This window comes from Taeniopygia guttata, chromosome 4A, assembly GCF_048771995.1.
Source record: "Taeniopygia guttata chromosome 4A, bTaeGut7.mat, whole genome shotgun sequence".
Taxonomy (NCBI): Eukaryota; Metazoa; Chordata; class Aves; order Passeriformes; family Estrildidae; genus Taeniopygia; species Taeniopygia guttata.
The window spans coordinates 9,658,578-9,683,077 of NC_133029.1; the positions used below are offsets into that span (position 1 = coordinate 9,658,578).

Here is a 24,500-nt window from a genome sequence, read left to right on the forward strand (position 1 = left end):
TTAAATCTTTTTCAATGAATATGCTTTTGGATTCTTGATAGTGTTTCGTGCTTGCCTCTTGCTTTTAACAGTCAAATTCTTTTCAGTAGAAACCTCTCCTACATTTATAGTTGGAAGCATTAGGTATCATTACTGTTGCTGGACTGCTCCTGTTGTTTCAGGAGGATTTTTAGTTCAGTAATGTTTTGATGGCAAAGTTTTAAATAGCAAGGTACAATAAAGGGATACATTATTTCTGTTTTCAAATTCTTCTGCTTGTTTTGAAAGCCAATTACTGAGACTAGTCATACCACAGTAGCTGTATGCATTTCTGTCTTTTTAAGAGTCATTGGAATCAAACATGTATGTGCCTTTATTTCAAAAAGATGAAGAAATCCTCTGGTGTCTTAACAATCTAAATACATATCTAAAGGAAATGTGCTACAATATTACTGCAATTTTAGCAATCTGTTATAAAGTTTATTGCAGAGAAATAACTAGGTCAACCTCTGGATGACCTGTCTTTTGGAGTTTCTTCAGTTAGCTTTAGGCTAGAGCTCCACCTTGTGATCCTTCAGCAGGATACATTTTCTTTTTATAGTTAATAATTTAATTATGATTTCACAAAGTTGAATGCCTTTTAAAGTTTTCACAGACTTGAGAGATTTCAGTATCTGCTTGGGAAAATTAAAGTTGGAATTCTGTGAACATACCAAAAAAGAAACTCGAGAGCTAATTTTTATGATACAGTTTAGTTTAGAGTTGACTTCCTAGAGTTCTTAAAACAATTTGTTTATTAGAATTCATTTAATAGATAATGTTGACGTGCACTGCTTGGAATGATATCTGCAAGAATTTCACTTCTTTCTTTTCAGATTTCGCTGTGGTATATGAACTTGATATATTTAAAAAGTTTTGGTAGAAAAATCATTCATATAAGCATCCTTCCTTATTGACTTCCTGAACCACTTGCTTTGAATGAGTCATCCAGTGTGGGCATGAGGAAGATGTGGCTGGCAGTAGGCTTGAATTCCCAGAAAGTGTTTAATGAGATGAAGAATCTTGAGGAATGACCAGTGTTGCTTTTCTCCCATACCAAAACAAGAGAATATGACATAAAGTTGGAAAATAATAAATTCAAGGCAAAGAATATGCCTTTTTGTAGTATGGAATTTGGCTGTGGGAGTTCTTGGATGGAAGATCCTCCATTGAGTATTGAGTTCAAAAACTATTTGGAAATACTAATGGAAAAAATAAGGTGTTGTGAAGTATAGGGACAACCTCTCTGGCCAGCAAAATCCAGAGATTATTTCTGGATGCCAGGAAGTAATTCAGGGAATTTTTGCTATAAAGAAAATAGTGTTCTTCCTTGGCAGCTTCTCTTGGCCACTGCCAGGGGGACTTACTGTACTGGGTTGACTCTGCTGGCTGAGCATCATAAGACCTTCATTCGGGATGTGTGTAAACCTTGTGAGATTATTCTCTAGTAGGACAAATGCAAGGGGTTTCTTGGTCATTGCTGAAACTTAAGCTTGACACCTGAGATCCCTTACGCTCTTTGTACACCACTGCCAGGTGTTCATCTCTAGCTTCTGTTTTCATCTCTAGCTTCTGTTTTCCAGAATGCCAGTGTATAGTTGCGCTCATGAGGGCTAAGTTTGTTCTACCTTCAAGAAAAACAAAAAATGTGTATCTCAGTAGGTAATGCTTCAGCATCAGGCAAGAACTTGACAGGTCTGCTCTATTCTAGGAGGTGATTCTGACAAATGCTGTGTTTAATGTTTTGTGCTCTGTACTAAGATGAACAGTTCTGACAAGGAGTTCAGGTTGGTCTAAATGGCAGACAGCTTTTGGTACTGATTTATTTGGCTTGTTTGATGTAGAGAATGAATACTCTAATACTTTGCACATTCATAGTTTTGGAGTTTTTTCTTTACTTTTTGTGATTATAAGAATGTATTGAGATTTTTGCAAAATTTCATAGCATGGTATGCTTGGGTTTTATATAAGGAGTCAATTTGCTTGTAAGGATCCTGATTGTCACTTTAGTAGATGTCTTGCCTCTTAACATTAAAAAATGTAGACTAGAAAAAATCAAATACCAGCACATTGATAGACAGGTTGAACTTGATACTGGGCAATGTGGGTTTTGCAGTTTGCATCTCTGCTTTCCACTGGGACTGAATCACAAGCATGCCTCAAAAAGAACTTGTGTAGATGTTTATCTTTCTTCTTAATTTTTTTTTTCCTGTTCCCCCCTCCCTGTACAGCTGAGCAGGTGCCAGCCTGATGACCAAGGCATTAAAGTTTGTCCTTTTTTCCAAGTTTATGTTGCTGATTGGAATCAAAGTAAATATTAAGAGATAAATAAATACAAAGTACATGAAACAATTCCAAAGTGTAGAACTTTCTGATATGTTAACTTCTGAGCATGGCATTTCACAGATGGCCTGGATGGTATAATAGCACCTTGCCACCAAAGAAGGGAATTATACCCTTCCCTCCCCTGCTGGTGGCTATGCAGTCTTGTGTTTCCTGTTCCTTGACTCTGGATATCTGCTGTTGAACCAGTTTAACTTGAGAATCTTGGGGAAAAATACTTGAATTGTATTTTGCCCATTTTGGTGGGGACTTTAATTGGGTGATACTGACTTGGCATGGCCTACAAGGGTGAGTGGCTGGGCAGGGGTTGCTACAGGGAGTGTGAACGGAGTACATTGGTCATGTGCCTGTGTGATGCCTTTGGAGAAGGGAGGAATGCAGAGGGTGCTGCCATTCTGCAGCATCGCTTTTCTTGAAGCTTTTTATTTTCTGCTGTGTTTTGGATGGAACATGCTTTTGTACTTGGAGACTGTCTTGAGATTGAACCTCCTTGCCTTTGTCACTATTTATTTCCACTGTGGTTCTCTACTTTAATGTAATTATGTGCAATGTGAAGAAAGAGAACTTAATAAATTCAGAGTTTATGGTTTCTCTCATCTCTCTAAATCCTGGAAGCTACAGTGGCCCCTAGCATTCGGAATGAGCACTTGCAGGAGAAAACCTGTCCAGCCTCTCTGCCACATGCTCACTTGAAATGCAGACTCTGGAGCAGGGCTACCAGACTTTGAGCAACATGTGCTTAGCATGCCAAAATTTAATCTTTCCCTCAAATACCTAATCACTCCAAAAAGCTGTAGAGTCAGCAGACTGACTCTGAAAGTTTTTCTCCTTGGTATTCTGTCTTTAAAATAGCTGAACATCATACTTTCTTAATTTCACTCTGTGAAAGTTAATTTGGGGAGCCAAGTGACATAGAAAACCTGGTGGATGGCTAAAACTTGCTTTTGAAGTACCCAGGGAGATTTTTTTCCCCTCTTGATAATAGAAAAAATAAGACAAAAACTTAAATTTATTTTAATGAAGTTTAAAACAAGTATTTCACGATCTTTAGTTTTATTGCTAAAACAATTATGTTTCCAAGGTTTTCCTTTATACTATATGGATAGTATTATCTTCCTTGGTACTCCTAAGAGTCTTGACAAATGCTTCAATTGTTAAACCTGTTGTAAGTCTGGTTTATCAGCTCTGGAAGACATGGAGTTGTGAAGCAGCTGGTTATAAGAACTTGTTGGAAGAGATTAAATTACATGGAAGTTGGCAAGTTGGAGATGCAAAGTTGCTGTATTTAATATCTTGAAGTATACACGTATTTTGCTTCAAGTTCAACATCAAGTCTGGTTTTGGCTTGGTCAACTAGAACTAGAATTACCCTAGTGTTGTCAGTTCTGGGCTCTGCTACTTAGAGGTGTTAATGAAAACCATTCCAATTTGCTTATCCTATTCAGAAAATGTGTGTGTGTGTAGCTTGATTTTTTTTTTTGTTTGGTTGTTTTTGTTTTGTTTTTGTTCTTTTGTTTGTTTTTGGTTTTCTTTTTTTTGTTGCAATTTGTTTGGTTCGGTTTTTTTGCAGTGTTTTTGTATTTTACTGCAATGCTTTTACCATTTGTAGAGTCACTTTGTAGTAGGATCATGAGAGGACTCAAAATCTTTAAAACAGGAAAAAGCTTGGCTGGAAACAGAGGATAGCGTGATCTACCTTTCCTGTGTTTCCAACTCTTTATCCTTCCATATGTGGAATAATTTTCACTGTATTTTTTTATTTATTTCATTCTAGAAGTTGTCTGCTACAAAGGAAGAAAGAAAAGTAAGCTTGCACTTCAGACTGCTTTTTGACTATCTTTCTAATACAGTGGTGCTCCAGAAGATGATAAAGAAATGATAGCAGCTCCAGAAATACCAACTGATTTTACTCTCCTTCAGTAAGTGTTTTAAAAATTTGTTGTTCTGTTTGTAAATGTACTGTGTCTTTTTTGTGTTATGGTTTACTGTCTCTTGGAAACAAGGAAACATAATAAAGAATGGTGTTCTGTTTTTTTCCCTATTGAGATATTGGTAAAAACATTTTTAATTTTTTTTGAGTATTAATTCAGCAGTAAATAAGTTTTTAAAATATTTTTAAAATCTGATTTTAAATCAAGTAGTTGAAATATTTGCCCTTAACTGGGGTGAGTCACTTAATATTTAAAATATGTAATGCCAAATGCTTTAGTTAAAGCCAAATTAATGACTTCCCTCTGGCATCAGTTCCTTGGTGTTTTTGACATAATTTTACTAAGCTTTTTGTCTTCCCACAATTTTTAAGAAACTGACATTTGAGTTCCCAAGATTTAGAATTAGGTACGGATTGCAGTTTAGGATAGAGAAGTAAAGTGATTATTTTAAGCAGACCAAAAGAATCCAGTTCATTCTCTTTTATTGTCAAGGGACTGGTATGAACACCTTTCTCTAGACTGTTGAAATGGATTAACCCAGTTATGAAGTTTAAAAAGATGCAAAGGTGCAGTTTTGTATCAGTGAGTTTGTGTGGGTGTTTTTTCTTTTCAGTGAGAAATAAAGATTGGAAATAAATTGGAAGATGGTTTAATAAGAAGTAGTGTTTTTACAACTGTTTATAATAGTTTTGTACTCTTTTGGTACAGCTTATTGCTTAGTGAAGCATTTGGAATTTATATTTAGATCTTCCCTGTGAAAATAAGAACATTTAGGAATCTTAGAAGAAGAAATTTTTTCCACCTTTTTTCTTTCTTTCATTCTTCTCCCCAATGTCCTGGTTTGCAGGCTTTTCCAGTCCATATCAGCTTGCATAGTCAGCAAAACCAGACATGGCAGATTCCATGTCAAAAGGTACTTGCAGTAGTGAGAGACTGTAAATTTCTGGAGCATTTTAGAAGGTTATAAAGAAATCCATAGGAACGAGTCTCCTATGCCTCCAGTCATCTTTCTGATTATTTTGTTAATTGAGTCAGGAAGCCTGTATCAGAAATTTGTGATAGCAGCTGAAATTCGTTGTACTGCATCTCTGTATTAAAATGAGCTCTTGTAGCATCATTTAAATTAATTTCTACAGGAACTGTAGAAATACACAAGCCAAACATTCTGTATTAACAATTCAGGTCATTTCACACCTTCCTATCAATGCTGCCAGTCAAGGATTTGTGTATCAATGCAGTGCATTTTTATGTGTAGGAAATCAAATAAATGAGTTTGTCTTTAGTATGTTTTCACCTTATAAGTCTAAACAGAGCTACAGCTTTTTGATGAGGAAACCTCACATAAACTTCTGTACCTTTCAACATAAGTGTAAACCTATTAATTATTTGCTAAGTTTCTAACAGCATGAAGAAATCTGTTGAGGCACTTTGTTTGTCAGGGAAAGTTATGCTTTTTGGGATATTTTTTGCTGTTGGGTTTTTTCTCCTTCTCATTTTGTTTAAATATTTGTGGCCAGTATTTAAAGCTGTTTGCTTTTTGAGATGTTGTCATGTTTGTCACATATCAAAGGCATGATTCCCAGCCTGCTGCTATTTTCTACCTACCCTCAAATCTTTTAATCTCCCTGTATGGCTTCCTTCACAGGTACATTGCTTGGAGGAGACAGGATAGGCTGTGAGTGTGGGGATGTGCTCTGTTCCTCAACAGTAGGCTTGGGAAAAGTTTCACTGTTGGTGTTGACTTACTGGACTGAGAGCCTACTGTGATTTTATATAGTATATTTAAGAATGTTTCTGATGAAATGTGTGAATGGTTTGTCTTTTTATCCTTGCAGGGAGTCTGAAACACACTTCTCTTCTGATACAGACTTTGAGGATATTGAAGGAAAAAGCCAAAAACAAGGCAAAGGCAAAGTATGTTCACTCTTTAGGGGTACTGAAACATTTCTACTGTTATGAATTGAAGAATTTAGCACTTTCTTTGAAGTTCAGTGAGCAAGAAAGAGTATTTTCTGAAAATGCAAGTGTTCTGTGAAGAGAGTTCATATTTGTATTTGCATGGAAATGCTTCATCGTGACTGTTTCTGAGATATTTTCTTAGTGCTCTGAAAGCATAAGGGAGGCAGGGGAGGAAAAGATAAGCTTTGATTTGATCAGTGTCTTGGCATATTTTCCATCCTATACTTAAATTCATTCTGTGTCTTTTAGTTTGAAAAGTGAACAGAACAATAATTCAGTTAAAAGAGGTTTTTTAACAGGTTGCAGACAGGAGGTTAAAATAGTGGAGTGGGAGTTCTAAACCCAGTTCCCAGCCCTTGTCTCCCTTCCTGGGGCAGTTGTCCTCCCCATGTGCCTGTCACAGGCTTCACAGCCACCATGGGTGGCCCTGGGCTTCCCTGCTCACCCCTCACTGGACACCCCATGAGCCTGTTCCAGTGCCAAGACCCTGGTTGTGGAGAGGTGGTGATGGATTTTGTTCAATGGTCATGTAATTTGTACTTAATGTTCTTTCTTCTTTCTGGAAGTCTTGATTTAGGAAATCAAATACAAACACACCTGTCTGCTCTTCCTCACACCCCGTCTTGCCAACCTATATTCGAATGGAAAAAACAAAAGGTTAATGAGTTGCAGAGGAGACTTTGTGATGTGTTAAGGAAATTACCTTAGCTGTTTTAAAGGAAATATGAATAATCTGATTTACAATTTAAACATGAGAAAGATCTATGTTACACACTATCACTAATCACATTTTTAGTTGCTTAAAGATTTTAAATGGGGGAAGGAGGAACCTCTGGAGTTCTTGCTAGTCTTTGTATCACTCACGATCTGCTGTTCTCAACTTTTGAATTTTTATTTTTATATATATATACACATATACGCACAAACAGACATACAGGTGTAAGTAAGACATTTAAAAAATAGGGTTGCTGAAAATCAAAGGCTTTGCTTATATTTGTCATGGTATGGATAGTGATGTTTTTTTAAATACTTCATGATAATTAAATAAAACCTTTTGTGTGTGTGATTGCAGACTTGTAAAAAAGGAAAAAAAGGACCAGCAGAGAAGGGAAAAAGTGGAAACGGAGGAGGGAAACCCAGTGGTCCGAATCGGATGAATGGACATCACCAACAGAATGGTGTGGAAAACATGATGCTCTTTGAAGTAGTGAAAATGGGCAAGAGTGCTATGCAGGTAAGACCCGGGATAGCTTTATGACTTGGATGTAGATACAATTTCAATATAACAATATTTTCTTCTACATGCAGTTTAATAAAATGAAGTAGAAAGTAATTTTTTCCTTCAATTTGCTGGTTTTACTTATGTGTAAGAATCAAAATAAAGTGGTTTTGCTTTGTTGATGTTTGAACTTGAATGAACTGATTTTTCATTTCTAAATGTTATTCATGAATATATTCATACTACAATTCAAAACAAGTTTTTGGTATCCTGAATGAAGAAAGGTTATTTTAGATTGCATAACTTTAAAGTCCTTTTTGTGTGATGTTAACTAAATACAAATGTAGTTTAGACTTACAGTTGTCATAGAATTTAACAAGAATCTCTTGTTTTTACATGCATCCAAAGCATGATTATCTAAGCTCTGGATTATCTGAAATAAATAGTTGCTTCTCTTCTCTCATCCAAAGTAAAATCACTAGCTAAAACTTACAGGCTCCTCTTTAAATTTCCTGACCCAAATTCCAGCCACTTACATTGTAGCAGTATATTCTGGCCAAATCAACCTACGGCAGATTTAACCCTTTCAAGTATCTACATTAGGTACTCTTCCCCACTGCATTTACTAACAGGATGCAACTTGTTCAGCCAGTAATCAGTAATTGTATCTTCATGAATTTTTAACTGTTTAAAATGATATACAGTCAAAATATTTTGCTTTCCAAGGGCAAAATGGACGTTTGCCAGGTCTGATTACTCTGTTGAATTGCGAAACTGATACCTGAATCTTTGTCAATTTTTTAAAACTAGGAAGAAAAAAATTCTCAAATTATTTTTAAACTAAAGTCCATTTCAGCAGAGTATAAAGTTTTTTTCTATGGCCTCCAGTGTTACCTGAAAAAATTGTGGTAATAGTTTAAAGTTAACTACTTTATTTTAAATTCTATTCTGTACCTTCTGAATTAGTTGACAAGGTGGTGTTAAGTCATAGGTTAGACTCGACGACCTCAAAGTTCTTTTCCAACCTAATCTATTCTGTGATTCTGTGAATTAGTGTCTGTTCCTTGACAAAAAGAGGTGGTTCATTTCCAGAGACAACATTTCAAGAAACAACTGTTTTGCTGGCGCTTCTTTAAATTGAATAGATTCTGAAAACAAGGCTGCCTAATGGAAATATTTGTTCCATTCCTATCATTCTTCAGTTCTTGCATGATGACCTTCTTTAGAAGCCAAACTTATTTTCTCAGCATTTCATTCTTCCCTTCAGGTCAGCCCACTCAGGTCCAGTTCATAGGTTCTGTTCCTACTGGGAAGAGAATGACAGTTTCATCTTGTGAATGACATTCACAAGATTTTTAATTCTTTTTGTGGTGCTGATAACAGTTGTGCTTTACATTATAAACAATCTGAGGTTCAGGGAAGAGGATTTAGCTGTATCTTTGTTCAGAAGATTTTCTTGATGGCAATATGTTTTAATTTGTCCTCACAGCAATATTGGCTGTGAGAGTAAGCACTTGGAATACTGATAGGAAGCCTTGGAGATGGTGAATAGTTCAGCTGTCTTTTGAAACTCTGAATTATTCCATCATTTAGGGAAGGGTACTAACATATTAAGAAAAGTCAAACATGAGAACTTGATACTACAGCAAGTCTCTTGTGCCTGTGTTAATAAAATGGTGTGTCTGTGTTTTATGACCTTGGCAGTAGATGGTTTGTACTCTACAAATGGATGGTTAAAACATAATTGCATGTAAATTCTGTTTTCCCAAAATGATTATCACAGGTTTAGTTGCTTCCCATTAAGGTCTTCTAATAAAATGTACTTGTTCCTCCTTTACTTAGTGACTACTGAGTAATTCATATCTATGTAGTGTAGAGCAGTGCTGTTCATCCAGTTATGGCAAATGTGGATGATGCAAAGTTCATCCAAGGGGCACATTTTTTAAAGAATATGGGGAGTTGTAGCTGTTGAAATTCAATGCCTAAATAATATCTTCAGAGAAATGTCAGTGGCTTGGCAGAGCAGGGGAAGGGTGTAAATAAAAAACCCAACTCTAAAATACCCCAATTATTTTTTCATTCTTCCTCCAAAAATGTTACTGTAGAAGCATATGGTATTCCTGTGCTTTAATTTCAGGTGTCAGTTTTGTACTGGTATATGTCTATAGAATAAAATGGGTTCTTGAGAACAGAAAAAGCAGTAAAAGATCATTTAAGCATTTAATTCTGTAGTAATCAAAAAAGAGCGTTCAAGTTAACTTAAAGGGATGAAGAAGAATCACTTACTTGAAAGCAGTTAAGTAACAATGTCTTCCATTTATGAAAACTGAGCAGTGCCTTTTTATTTGCTTTCTTTCAGTCAGTAGTGGATGACTGGATAGAGTCATACAAACATGACCGAGATATAGCACTTCTTGATCTCATTAACTTCTTTATTCAGTGTTCAGGCTGCAAAGGTAAGATGCTGAAATGGTTACTCATCCATTTAAGTTATATTTAATATTCCCCAGTATCATTTAAGCATAATTCTCAATCTTTGCTTTCATACCACTGAGACTATAAGATTACTTCATCCCCAGAGCTGGTTTACATTATCAGGTTCTGAAGGTGGGAGCAGGAGGTTTAGAAATCTTATACTGTAGTTTAAAGTGTTGATTAAGCCTTTTCTATTTACAGCAGATAGAAATCAGTACTGGTAGTTAATATGTGCTTCCTCTTCCTTTGTTCCTGCTATTATTTCAGAAAATAATCTCTTCTATCACTGATAGTTCAGCTTATTCAGTCTTGGAATTCTAATTTGATGTTTTATTATTAAAATTGCTTCATAACTTTTGTAGACATGCTTGTTTCAAAAGATATTATGGACAACTTCATGGTAGCCTGTCTACAGTAAGATTGTGTTTCCATATATTTTTTTCTTTATTTTCTGATTTTTCTTTCCTCATTTCTTCATCCTCCATTCTTTTACCTCTCAGCTTCTTTTGAAGAGAAGGTAACTTGCCTTGCAGTGTCACTATGCTTGATGGAGGAGGTCTGGATATAATTTGTTCTGCTCAAGTGTTTTCTCTGTCCTGATAAACTTTTAACATGTGTAAATCTCCAGAAAGCTAACAGTGTTCTTCGGAGGTTATCTGTGCTTTCAAGAGTAGTGGCCTTTTCATTTTTATTACAAGATTAAGCTGCAGAATCTTTTAATGGTTTCTGTGATGATCCTTGTCATGAATTTTGCAGTAAACTTTGGGAGGTATAACAGTTTGAGGCCAAGACAAACAGAAATTTCATGAAATCGCTGTGTTTATTGTAGTGCAGAAGATAAGTAGCAATACAGCTGTTCAAAATTGTCTTGCACTATTTAGAATCTTGAGTCCCAAAAGATCACTTCAGATGGTTTAATGCTCGCTGGAACAGAGGTTTGGCACAAGTAGCTTTGATTTCTGATTATGAGTGAGTAAATTCTAGCTGTGTGTGTACATGCACACAAACACACTTCTTAAGACTAAACCCCACATCGATAAATGCTGTTAAGTACTTGTTACATGTGAATGCTAGAAGAAAAAAAGTGAAATGTATTAAAAAAATATATGTGTAATCAGTAGGTTAGGTGAAAATGGGTTATTTTGACATTGTAGCAGGAGGCATGTCATCTGCCATCTGCAGCTTTCATATTAACAGTGCTAATGACCTAATATCTAAATTGTAGGAGTTGTTACAGCAGAGATGTTCCGACATATGCAGAATTCTGAAATAATCCGAAAAATGACTGAAGAATTTGATGAGGTAATTTAATGAAATGCTGATTATGTATTCATTTTTATTTTCTTTTTACCTGTTGTAATCTTTACCTGCTGGATTGTGTTGCTAGATGTTTATTTCAAGAATATGGAGTTACAAAAATTACAGAAATTCTATGAATGAAAATATTAAACTCTTATTTCACTGAACGTAAAAGACTAAGAAGGAAAGCTCTGCATGTATGCAACTTATTTTATTAATGGTTTAGGAAATCAATATTGACTTTCAGTTTTTAAATAGTGGGAACTCCTACTATGGTAGCACTATGGGGGATGCCTGCCTATCTTTCTGTTTATATAAGGCCTTAAATTGTCTCTTAAAATGGTCGCTAAATTTATTTCTATGCATTCATTAGTCTACAAATTGCGGGGATTTAAATTTGATTATTTTCCAGTTGCTTTTCCTTTCATGGGGATTATAGTTCTTTTCCTTTTAAATTGTCACTTGCTGTTCCACAGAGTGTTGGGGTAAATGAGATATATTGGGACGTTTTTTTGGTGGGTGGTGGGGTTCTTTTTTTTTTTTTAGTTTAAATTAATGTTTTTGTTTTGGGGTTTTTCTGTTGGTTTCATTTGGCTTTCGCTTGTTTTTGGTTTTTCTGGGTTTGAGTGGTTTATCTTTACGTAAATGTAGCTTTAAAACATCCTCCACAAATTTGTCTAGTACAGCAACAGTTCTCTCCACTGCCACCCCTCCAATAATTAAAAAAAATCCATAACTTTAACTGAGGGGAAAATGTAATACCGTTTTCTTTAAAAGGGTTTTAGGGTTCCTTAAATCTACGTCAGTGCATAAATATATTTGATTACTCTTAGGCAATATTGTGTGAAATTTATAAAGCCACACCTGGGACTGTTTGTACATGGGTTCTTTTAAAACTCATGCTCACTTTTTCTTGTAATAGAATTCTAATGAGCAGCTCTCAGATTTCTAATTCTTTTTCATGGATACTTACTTTATTTATAAACCTGTATTGTTGTTCAGCCTCTTAAAGAAACTGTTCACAGTGGCACTGAAACAAACGATTCTTTATTTTTCGCTGTTATTTTACCATTTTTTGTAAAGGCTCCCTTATCAGGAGAGGACTCACATTTGTTATATTTGAGGTGTTGTAGTAGGTAATTTTATGACCTATTACAGTAGGTAATTTTAAGTTTCAGTCTGATATGTTAGCATTTCCTGTAAACTTCCTTATGATCCTGACTGTTTCTAAACTTGTCACCTAACTGTTCATGTGATGGTTCTAGTGTAGCAAAGCAGATTTGCAAGGTAAATCATTTTTTCCCTTTTATTTTGTGTCAAACAAAAAAGAGGAGCTAGTAGTTTGAATATTGTTATCGTGTTATAACAAGCCTCATCTGCAAAGTATATTCATATTTATGGAATAATGTTCTTCTGATGTATCATTTTTAAGGCCTCTGAGATTTTGGCTTTAAAGTTGTACATATAGCTTCTTAATCTTTAGTTAATGAAATAACTTTAAAAAGTGTTTGAAAGAATTTCCTGTTTTCTTTTCTGTGTTTTAATAGGATAGTGGAGATTATCCACTAACTATGGCTGGCCCCCAATGGAAAAAGTTCAAATCCAGTTTTTGTGAGTTCATTGGAGTACTCGTCCGACAATGTCAATATAGCATCATATATGATGAATATATGATGGATACTGTCATTTCCCTGCTTACGGGGCTGTCAGACTCACAAGTCAGAGCCTTTCGGCACACTAGCACACTGGCAGGTCAGTGAATTTATATATGTTTGGGTATTGTTTACATTTAATGCTTTGTGTTGCACGGGATGGAATTACTCTGGTTGAACTTCTTAATATTCAAAATTCAGCTTGTGTTTTATTTTGTGATACAGTTTTCATCTTGTACAGCTTGCTTTGGGACTGCTTTTTACCTTGGAGTTTTGTTACTGAAAAACACAGCACTATTTTAAAGCATTCTAGCTCTCTGGTATTTAATTTTTGTTACCTTTAATAGAAAAGTAAATAGAAGGAAACTTTTTGGTAGATTCTGCTAGATTGTCTTTGGTCTTAAATAAAGGTGTAGGTGTCTTTTAATCTTAAATGCAGTTGAACCTGTTCATGCTCTGCATTAAGTCAAATAGAAGTTGTAGTTTATGTTGGATGCAAGTTTTACTACAGACTTAAATTGTGCTACATATTGAGGTCATGGCGCCTATGTAAAGTAGCATTTCTAGTCTTCGCATTAGAAATAATTTAAAATAATTTTTTCATCAGTAATACAGTCTCTAAATTTCTTTATGTTTTATGTAATTGACCCTTTCACATAATTTTTTTCCCAATATGTTAAATTGTGAAGAGGTCCTTTATGAGTTAAGTATAAAGTGTTTCAAAGAAGTATGTATTTGTGTGGAAAAAGGATGAGCTTCCTGGGTAAGGGAGTCCTAAACTTGCACTGATTACTGAGGAAGGATTGTGAATGGCATCGTGTGGCTGTCAGCTTATGTGAGGTTATGGTAAAAATTTTACTTTGCACGAGTAAATTTAGGCTGTGTGTGAAACTGAGGTTTTGCCACACTGGAAGCATCCATTGACCTGGCTGATATACAGCTGGCTTCAGTCCTGTCATGTCAGTCCTTCTGTATCCTTGATAGCTTCTTGAATTTACATCAGCACGCTGCACATGGGGCTGCTGCTGTGTGACTTCTACCAGCCAGAGCATTTCTTAAGGGGAGAGGAACAAAACTTTTTATTTCAGGAGACTTTACAGATTCTGCTGTATCATCAGTTCTGACTGTTGTACTATATGACTTAATACAAATTCTAGGTCTTAAAAAGCAAGTTATTACCTTTGGATTTTTTTTTTTTAATTGGAGTTGTGCCTGAATAAAAATTGCAGAAGTTGCCCTGTTGCATGTTAGTTTCTGTCAAACAAAAATTTTTTTTATAATCCATGTGTTTTCGTTTGTTCACAGCAGCCAATTCTGTTGGTTTTGTGTGTTCACCTGAGTTTTACTGTTTGTATTGTTAAAGATGGTATTTTATATGGAAAAGAGTGTCAGCAAAATCCTTGTATCCATATTTACTGGTATTTCTGGTAATTTCAGCTTCTGTGATTAACTCAGACTTGCTCTTTAATCTTGAAGATCACAGTGTGAGATGGTATTTCAATATAACTGCATGTCTTTAAGCCTTGCTCATTAGCTTTATGCTGGTGATACATGCACAAGAATATTGTGTCTGCTCTGCCAGTGCAAGACCATTTATGTCTTGTTTCAGAAGCTCACAAGGCAAGCAAGTACACAATTGATCACCTTCTAATTTTTGAAAAAGGGATATTTGTCTGCACTCTTTTTAAAAGTATTGATCTAAAAATAAAAGGACACAAGAATTGCACACAAGTGTGTTTTCTCTTTTGGTTTTATGTTTTCTGACTTGTAGTTGGCTAATGTGCTTTCTCTGCTTCTGCTAATAAATGAGTCTTTGAAAAACCTTCACCTTTTAAAAATTAAATTGAGGGAAAAAGACTGGTGTGGTATGGTGGTGTTGCTTATCTTAAGGCATTTCATTTTGAAGAAAGAAACTTCTTGTATATTTGAGACTGATATGAATCTAACTGACTCTGATAGAAGTTCCTCTAGTATTTCTTGGTCTAAGTTTGTTAATCTTACAGTCTACCTTCATTTTGGGGAGGAAACAGACCTTATATCTCACTTCAACAATAATAATGTACGTATAATGGAAACAATGCTTATGGCATTAAAGAAGTGACAAAAAAGAACAGAACAGCAATGCTGCATCTATTGTCTTGATAAATAATAATGCAGTGCTTGGTAAAACATTGCAAAAGTTTTACCAGTTTTTGTGTATCAAAAAACTACAGTAAATGTATTTTCATAGGTACAGAAAGGGTTGACCAGAGGAGGTGTCAATATTGTTCTTCTAAGTTTTCTTAGATCAAGTAACCTTTTAAATAATCCTTATTCTTTTCACTTATTTTTGTAGCCATGAAACTGATGACTGCTTTAGTGAATGTGGCATTAAATCTAAGTATTAACATGGACAACACACAGCGGCAGTATGAAGCAGAACGAAATAAAATAATTGGGAAAAGAGCTAATGATAGGCTGGAACTCTTACTACAGAAGAGGAAGGAGGTTAGTGCAACTAAGTATTCATAAATTTAAATGTTCATAAATGGCCACTAATAATTAATCTTGTTCTGTAATTGGCTTTGCTAGTTACCCATCTCTCTAGCTCTTCAGATTGTTCATGTTTAATGCTTGAAAAGGCCTTGCAAGGTGCTTCTTACTGTCTGGTTTTCTGTAAAAAGAAGTAAATATAGAGTCTTAAAAATAGTAATATTGAAATGAAGTTAATGAGACTGCAATCAGTAATAGATACATTTTTGTTGTATTTCTTGATGAGTTTCCTACATTGAGCTCAAAAATGCAAGAAAAATTACCACACATTGACAGGTTTTGGCTTCTAGAGAAGATCTCCATGATCTTGGAGCAAAATACTGCTTTTGTAATGTCAGTAATGATCTCAGCAGAAAATGTATTTAAAGGCTTTAGATAAGGCTTTTTTCATGTACAGAAAGCACTACCAAAGTTGAAAATGCAATCTACTTCTGTTTTCTTTCTTTTGTGTAAAAGAGACTTGCTGATTCATTGCTGACAATGTTGTCTTGTTAAAAACCCTAATTCAGTCAGGTTTCAGTTTTTACTGTTGGGGCAATTGGTGGTTTGTTTTTTTGTTTGTTTTTTGGTCTTTTTTGGGTGGTGGTGGTTATGTTTGTTTTCTTTTAGGTTTTTGTTTTTTAGACATCGGGAATAACTTCTTCACAATCAAGGGTACATTTCACCTTTCCTCTTCAGTGTTTGTGCTGTTACCTGTTACAGGGGGTTTTTTTCCCTGACATTTCAGACAAACTAACAAGTTTGTCTTCTGATCATCTCCAAAAGATCTTGCAGTTAATGACTGATCTCTTAACCTGTTCAATGTAGTTTTGTTAGATGTGTGTGCAGGGCCAGTCCTAGTGTGAGTAATACATAGATAGGTAAAAAAGCAATAATGTTTCTAGAAAATTAAATCAGGTTTTCTTAAAAATTAATTAAGAAGGACCTTTCAGAAACCCAAGATGCCTTTGTTACACATGAAGAACAGTTTTCCAGTGGTCAGAATTACTAAAATTTGTATGCTGTGGTAGGTACAATTTCTTAAATAATAGAATATTGTACTGTGAAACAGATCTCTGAATATTTTTGAATCTGTGAAAGGATTTAATGGTCACACTTGTAAATGCTAACTTAGTTTGTCTAGCATCAGCACCATCTGATCTGACTGTAAAAGTGCTGCTCACTGTTTATGTACTCTCTATGTTCTTTCAGCTTCAAGAAAATCAGGATGAAATAGAAAACATGATGAATGCAATATTTAAAGGTGTTTTTGTGCATAGATACCGGTAAGTTTCTCTCAGTAAGAGATGTGTAGCATCATTACTTTATTCTGCAAGCTGGGGGTAGGTTATTTATTTCTAATTATTCGTTTGTTTGAACTTGCTGCCCGACTTCCCTCCACAGAGATGCAATTGCTGAAATAAGAGCCATCTGCATTGAGGAGATTGGAATATGGATGAAAATGTACAGTGACGCCTTCCTCAATGACAGCTACTTAAAATATGTGGGGTGGACTATGCATGACAAGGTAATCTGCACTGAGCAAAGGGAGCAGAACCAAGAAGCAGAACTCCTTGGTTTTGATTACTCATCTTTCCAGACTAGGTTTGGATCTCTTAACTGTTTGAATTGGTTACTACTTTGAATTGGTTACTCAGACTTGAATGTTTGTAGAGCGTACGTATGTATTTTTTAAAGAAACATTTATAGGCAAATGGTCATATATTTAGAGAAATAGAAATATATATATATAGACACACATCTGGCTGTAAATATATGGGGAAAGCCCCCTTTTGTGCTGCTTAGTGCCTCAAGCTGTTATTTACCAACTACCATGTAGAGACTATTCTCTGCTTGAAGGGGTCAATCTAGTTTACAAACACTCCCTGACTCATTATTGAGCCAGCTCATTGCCTCAGTTCTTGCATCAGAAACTTCAAGCTGTTGAATTTTAAGTGAAAAAAATGAGGGATGCTCAGTTTTGCTGTGCTGTTCATGGGCTTGGTGTAAAAACCCAATAACCTCTGACAGTGGGGTGAGTTCATCTGTACCTTAGAACATGTTCTCTGCTGAAACAGATCTTGTATTTCAAGAGGAGTGTTTCTCTTTTTATCTACTTAGTAATTTTGACTGAACAAGGGATGGTCATCAATGATAGATGTATCTTGAGTGTTTAGAAAGAATGAAACAGGTGTATTTTGATTTATGGAGATGGTAACTGCAGTAAGACCTTGGGGGGGGGGTTGTTTTTGTTGCTTCACTGCCTTGTCAGAAACAAGGTTATATTCTTAGGTTGTTAACATGATTATTGGTAGTGTATTGTGACAGCATTTCATCTTTGGTTTTGAATTAATTCTGACTTTAAAAGAAACTTGTCTTGTATGACATGAAGATCAGATCTGTATCCTATACTTGACTTTTAATTCAGTTCTTAATTTTATTTTAGCAAGGAGAAGTAAGACTCAAATGCCTAACTGCTTTGCAAGGGCTTTACTATAATAAGGAGCTTAATTCCAAATTGGAACTCTTCACCAGTCGGTTCAAGGTTAGTGTTACTTCTTACTTTGAGTATATGTGATTTTTTTTAAAGTTGCATTACACTTCTTTCCTCTTCAAAAATATTTTTCTTGTGTTCTTAGGATAGAATTGTGTCTATGACTCTTGACAAAGAATATGATGTTGCAGTCCAAGCAATAAAATTACTCACTCTTGTTTTACAGTAAGTACACGTATATTTCCTTACCTAACATACAAAAAATTACCAAAACTTAAGTGTTTCTCATCCTTGTGGGTGAAGCCAGCAGCATGACACTTCAGATAATCTGAAGGCTATAGAAATGGCTATGCATCTTACACCCAAACAAAATGGAATTCCAAAAGTAATATGTCTAGAACAGTGTTACTGCTTATCTCCCACAGTTCAGTAGGGGTAAGGGCTAGGAATTTTGAATTCAGCCTCACAGTTAAAAACTATCATAGAATGTTTGAAATGAAGAACACAGAGTATATTGAACATTATACAGTAGTTCAACTCTTGAGCATAACCTTGTAGCAATACTTAATTTTCTTCAGGAAGACTTTAGAACTAAGAATCTGGAGTTTTAGGATGATAAATTGAAGGAAAAGGTTTAGGTTCTCATTCATTTCCATCTCCCTCATTAGAGTTCATACTTTGTTGACTCAGCCTTTTTGGTTTTTTCTTTCTTTCTTTCTTTCCTTCTTCCCATCCCTACCCCTAGGAGTAGTGAAGAAGTTCTGACAGCAGAAGACTGTGAAAATGTCTACCACCTGGTTTATTCAGCTCATCGGCCAGTAGCAGTTGCCGCAGGGGAATTTCTTTATAAAAAGTAAGATGGAGAAATTACAGTTAACTTCTTGATCCTGTAGATATTTGTGCATTTGTGGGCATTAATACAATGATTCTTACTAGATTTAATCAGGAAAAGGAAAAAATTAATCAAAGTGGCCATAAGAAAGAAGAGACAATGTAACATTTCTGTATTTTCTAAACTGCTGTAGTTTTCTGAATGGGAAACAGAAGTTTGGAAGGCTGCACTTTGAAAGCTTGTACCTTCAGGGAATATAATAAAAATGTTCTTATGTCTTCTCCTTTCCCATTCTTCCTGTGAAATGCCTTAAAATGCTTATCTAGTTTGGGGCCTAAAACTTGGGCTTACATCATGAGTGTTTCCCCATTTGTAGTTCCTCCCCTGTGCCCGCCTCCTCCCCATTGTCCCATATGACCATTTCATAAAATATTTTTCATTTAAAAAATCCACTAAAAATCCAGAATGTCAGGTGTGTAGGAGAAGAAAATAGAGTCTCTAGTTAATACTTTGTAGACCTCCATCCAATATTTCTCAGCTGCTTTAAAGTCTCCCGTAGGGAGGTTTAGAAAATATCATTCGCTGAGGAGGAGCATAGACCTCAAGCACCTGCAATTATCACTGATGTTTGTAAAGCATTTTGTTATAATCATACATCCCACTGGAAACAGTCAGTGGCATATCAATTCAGCATATATAAAATGCATATATGAAATTGTTCAAATGATACTTGTCCCAAATTACTTCCTTTCAAAGTAAAATATGGAGTGAAGCAACAAGGTATTTAGTGTGTAAAAACCCAATATCTTGATGTGAAATGACTGTGGTGAAGGTAATGAAGAAGAAACTTGTCAAGAAATAATTTTTCTTTTAGGCTTTTCAGCCGCAGAGATGCTGAAGATGATGGAATACTGAAAAGGAGGGGAAGACAAAGTCCAAATGCTAATCTTGTGAAGACATTAGTGTTTTTCTTCTTGGAAAGTGAAGTAAGTTGGGTTTCAGGGATGTCCTTGTTTTTGTGGTGTGTGCGTTTTTGTTGTTGTGGTTCGAATTTTTGTCAGTTATTTTGTTGTTGTTTTTCTTTTCCCCACTGATTGGTTAATAACCATAAATCTGTCCTGGTTTTCTGTTGTTTGAGCAATCTGGGGGTCCAAAGCCTGTTTTGTATGGTTGTGTTTATTTGGGGGATCTGTCAGTACACAGTATTGAGACACTGTGTGTGCTACTCTGACAAACAGGACAATGTTTGTTTGTAGTGTAGAGAAATTGTGATTTGATTTAAAAGAGGAGAGAGAAAAAGGCAAAAGAAACCCCACAATCCCTACCCACCTATCCCCCAAGTTCTGACAGATTTTGTAGCACTACTCCCTGTAGCTGTTGGTCTGGATTAATCTTTTTAAGTTAATTGGGGAAGAAAATCTTATGTTTAACCAGAGAGCTTGCAAAACTTGCTTTGTATTTTTGCCATGGGCAGGAGCCAAGTGCAAGAAATACTCTGTATTATAGTTCTTTAATAATCTTCTGATTAACTACTGATAAAATACTTAATCTGTTCTTATTTTAGTTGCACGAACATGCTGCTTATCTTGTGGACAGCATGTGGGACTGTGCAACAGACCTCTTGAAGGACTGGGAATGTATGAACAGTCTTCTGCTGGAGGAGCCTCTCAATGGAGAAGAACGTAAGAGATTTTTGTAGATCTTTGTTTATATTGCTGTGCAGTTTTTGTTAGGCTTGAAATAAGGAAAAAAAAAGATGTTTACATATATTTTCTGTGTTTCCATGACTATAAGAAGTCACTAATACCAATTATGAAATGTGAGGAAGTGTAGAAAGAGATCACCACCTGGTATGGAAGTGTTACACAAGAGCAATGGTTAGAAGAAAAGAGAAGGAATTAGCATGCAGTATTGCTTTGGTGTTCCACAAGTTCAGGCTGCACTTTTGGCATAGAGAAACTAAGTTGCTTGTGAAACTGGTTAACTTATTGTTACAACTACCATATGGAAAAATATCATTATTTCTTTGATGAGAGTAGACCCAAACAAAACCCCTGGTATAGTTCTGTAATTCATAGGTCCTAGTAAATGGACCTCTGAAAAAATAGAAAGGAAGTAAAATAATTCTAAAACTTAGTGTTTGTTCCATCCCGTCCTGTGACCTATCCAGTGCTACTCCCTCAGTTTTTCAGTATTTTCTGATGTCATTTTATAAGGTACTTACTTTCTCTATCCCCTCTGTCACCCTCATCTCTGGAAATGAGCTGTTGGTCTACATGTCTGTCTTCTTGCCTTAAACAAAAAAGAAAAAAAAAAACAAACAAAACAACAAAAAAAAAACCCCAAATCCAAACAGCAACCCCAACATATCTTAATCCTTGTGGAAAATGAAAAATAAGTTGTGTGTTAACATCTCTTTCTTTCTTAAATTTCAGCTTTAACAGACAGACAGGAAAGCGCACTGATTGAAATCATGCTTTGTACAATTCGGCAGGCGGCTGAATGTCATCCTCCTGTGGGAAGAGGAACGGGGAAAAGGGTAGGAAGCAAAAAACCTCCTCATCTAGAGATGTGGGAGTGGTTCTGTGGGGCCACTGTGGGAAGAAGGAAGAGACTGTAGGCTGTTGCTGCTGAAGAGACTGAGATGGGAGATTTAGCCTTGGTCTCCATGTCTGACTACCTTGGCTAGTTTGCTTTTTCTGGACTTGGGCACGTGCTTAGTACTGTTCAAACTATTGCATTTGTACTACTAAAGATAATAGAAATTCATTCTGAAAACAGTATTACTTTGAAGGGAGGACTAGAATCAATGTTTGGGAAAAGCTAAAACTCTTTTCAGTATGAAAGAGCAAAATGAGGGAAAGGAAAATACACCACATAGTCTTTTGAAAGAAGGGCAGTCCACCAGCTGGCTTTTCTGTGATTGTATGGAGTTTAGGCAGCCTCTTTTGTGGAGACATTAAGGAATCTTCTCTCAAGACTGGTGCATATTTTGGTAAGAAACCCATTTAAGAACAGGTTGAAAGCTTGTATGAACATAGGATTGACAAATCAATTGAGTAAATATTGTTAAAAATTCTAAGCCAAAGGGGGGTTCCCATTCTTATGTTGTCATTCCAGTAATGATATTTTGTTGCAGGAAAGGTTATAACTTCTGTTTTCAAGATAATCTTAATAGTGTTAGTACTGACTTTGAATTGCATTTTTTGAATGGCAAATGTTGGTTTTTCCCTTTTTTTTTTAATTGCACACTTTCTTCCTGCTTTACATTGATAAGTTACAGTGATTTTAGAGGTCCATGTACCTAATCATCTTTTCATTAATTATAATAAAACTTTGCACCAGAACTTTTAGCTATAAAATTCTCACAATACCAATATTTTAGGTGCTGACAGCAAAGGAAAAGAAGACCCAATTGGATGACAGGACAAAAATTACTGAGCTTTTTGCAGTGGCACTTCCTCAGTTGCTAGCAAAGGTAGGTTTAATTCCATTTCTCACTGATGGAAGCTTGTTGAAATGTTTAAAAGTATATTTCTGTAATTAATGATGCAGCTTACCACAAGTTTTAATTTTTTCTTAGTAATCTTTATTTATATCTACTTGTTCTAAAATGAATTATGTTATGTTGTCCAGGATTTCTTCTAACTAAACTTTTTTCCTTGTCATTTTTACAGTATTCTGTAGATGCAGAAAAAGTCACCAACTTACTGCAGTTGCCACAGTACTTTGATTTGGAAATTTATACAACAGGGCGATTAGAAAAGGTATGGTAACATCCACACATAAACATAAAAGGAAAAGCCTCAGAATTTAGACTTCATCATTGGAATTTTCATTACCATTTTAGGAGTGTTTTTTTGTGTAAAGGAGGTTTTATTTATTGTAACCCTTACTAATGGTGCAACTTTGATTTCAGAGTTGTGGCTGGGTCCTCTTCTTAGATATACTGAAAACACAAGTTTTTCTAAGGCCTGTCTGGCCAGTTTTAACAGAACATCTTCCAGTTAAATGAACTTAAATTGAGAACCTTTATTGCTGGATTATGGTCATGTTTGTGATAGCTGTCTGACAGATAAAGCTTGTAGAAACAGCTCAATAACTTCTCTTTTTCTGTCACTGAAACTAGAAAACCTCCATCATCATTGAATGAAAAAGAGGCAGGATACCAGATCACAAATGATGTAGTTACTGCTCTCATTTTATCTGCTATGATGATGCAGTTGAAGCTGTTCTCATCTCTATTGTCTCCTTCTCAGATGTCCTATTGCATTGTGAAAGGAGGTAGCTGGAAATCACTAGAGCCAAGAAGTGATGAAATGTGTAGTTGGCAGCACAGCCAGCAGTGATTGAGCAGCAGTGAGCATCTCAGGTTGAGGGGGGAGTATAAGAACAGCTGAAGGTGGCTTTAGTTGGTGGACAATAGAGTATTATGAAATTAAAACTTCAGTTATACAGCTTTTAAGGCACACATAAACATGCATAAAGGTTTGTGAGTGGGAGGTAAATACTTCTATGTTGTTCAGTTGTCATTGCAAATTCAAGTGTTAGATAAGACCATACCAACAATAGCAAATCACTTTTTTAATCACTTCTGTGATTTGGTCTTTGACAAGCTCCAACTTAATTTTTGATAAATAGACTTAATTTCTCAGAAGCTTTGTTCTGTATCATAGTTACAAAAGTAATAATCAGAATTTACCTTTTAAAAATCTTAAAATGTTTATTAAAAATGTATGTGTATATTTGCATGTGTGTATATATAAATATATATATGAAAATAAAAATGCATCTTTTCTTCTTTGGCTCTTCTTCCTTGTAGCATTTGGATGCCTTACTGCGACAAATTCGGGATATTGTGGAGAAGCACACAGATATAGATGTTTTGGAAGCCTGTTCAAAAACCTACCATGCTCTCTGTAATGAAGAATTCACAATCTTTAACAGGGTTGACATTGCAAGAAGTCAGTTAATAGATGAATTGGCAGACAAGTTTAATCGACTTCTTGAGGATTTCCTGCAAGAGGTATTTTAATGTGCAAGATCACCTTTCCCTGCCCTTGTAAATATTTTCAGTATTTTTTCTGTCTTTCTCTGCAAGTCAGAGCTAGGGATGGGAGCTTCCCTCTGGTTTTCAAAACTCTTAAGTCAAGTGCAATAATACAAAAGTGTCGCTGCTGTGATAGTGTGAACAGACTGGTTTTTTAGTGAGTCTTTAATTTTGGTCTCCTTTTGACAAGAGTCCTATGGGAATTTGAGATAAGTTTCAGATAAACATTAAATACATAAACTTTTTACTCTTAGCTTTTGAGGCTTACAGTTTTGAGAGGTGTAATATTGTAATTCCCCAAGGAATCTCCTCAGATGTACTACTGTAGCTAGTCTTGCCTGTTGTGGTTGCACGTTGCTGTTGTTAAATATCAAAATCTCTAGAAAACACTCCCCCTCCCTTCCTGAATGCAAGCAGATGCAGTTAGTAGATCAAAAATAACTTTGTTCCCACACTGTGTTGATCTGAGAAGTGAGAATCTTCTGATATTTAACTTCACTATGTGGGATCTCTGACGTTCGGATAAAATTTGTTTCTCCTTTTCATCTGTGAGAGGCGCATGGGAAGTGTCTTTTTGACAGCTTCATTCTTAACATTTCTTAGATGCATGTAGTTTATCAAGCTCTCCTTTTTTTTTTTGCTTTTTGTTCTGAACTAGAACTCCATTCTAGAAATCCTAAACAAGAAATGTGCCCATTTGTTTCCCTTTGTGATGAA

The 24,500-nt window shown here is 35.5% G+C and overlaps 1 protein-coding gene across 7 annotated transcripts in view; it reads left to right on the top strand.

Annotated features, from left to right (window-relative positions):
* STAG2 (STAG2 cohesin complex component) overlaps positions 1–24,500 on the top strand; it is a 71,229-nt gene that overhangs the window by 29,445 nt on the left and 17,284 nt on the right. For all 7 annotated transcript variants that reach the window (XM_012573116.5, XM_030272627.4, XM_030272626.4 and 4 more), the window contains exons 2-19: positions 4,136–4,280; positions 6,128–6,206; positions 7,324–7,485; positions 9,830–9,926; positions 11,171–11,247; positions 12,792–12,996; positions 15,232–15,383; positions 16,620–16,693; positions 16,812–16,935; positions 17,854–17,952; positions 18,047–18,126; positions 18,647–18,754; positions 19,608–19,719; positions 20,298–20,415; positions 21,169–21,272; positions 22,119–22,211; positions 22,411–22,500; positions 23,556–23,759. In XM_012573116.5, the coding sequence (XP_012428570.1) occupies positions 4,237–4,280; positions 6,128–6,206; positions 7,324–7,485; positions 9,830–9,926; positions 11,171–11,247; positions 12,792–12,996; positions 15,232–15,383; positions 16,620–16,693; positions 16,812–16,935; positions 17,854–17,952; positions 18,047–18,126; positions 18,647–18,754; positions 19,608–19,719; positions 20,298–20,415; positions 21,169–21,272; positions 22,119–22,211; positions 22,411–22,500; positions 23,556–23,759 (2,022 nt within the window). In that variant the 5' untranslated portion in view covers positions 4,136–4,236. The remainder of the gene's footprint in view (positions 1–4,135; positions 4,281–6,127; positions 6,207–7,323; positions 7,486–9,829; positions 9,927–11,170; positions 11,248–12,791; positions 12,997–15,231; positions 15,384–16,619; positions 16,694–16,811; positions 16,936–17,853; positions 17,953–18,046; positions 18,127–18,646; positions 18,755–19,607; positions 19,720–20,297; positions 20,416–21,168; positions 21,273–22,118; positions 22,212–22,410; positions 22,501–23,555; positions 23,760–24,500) is intronic.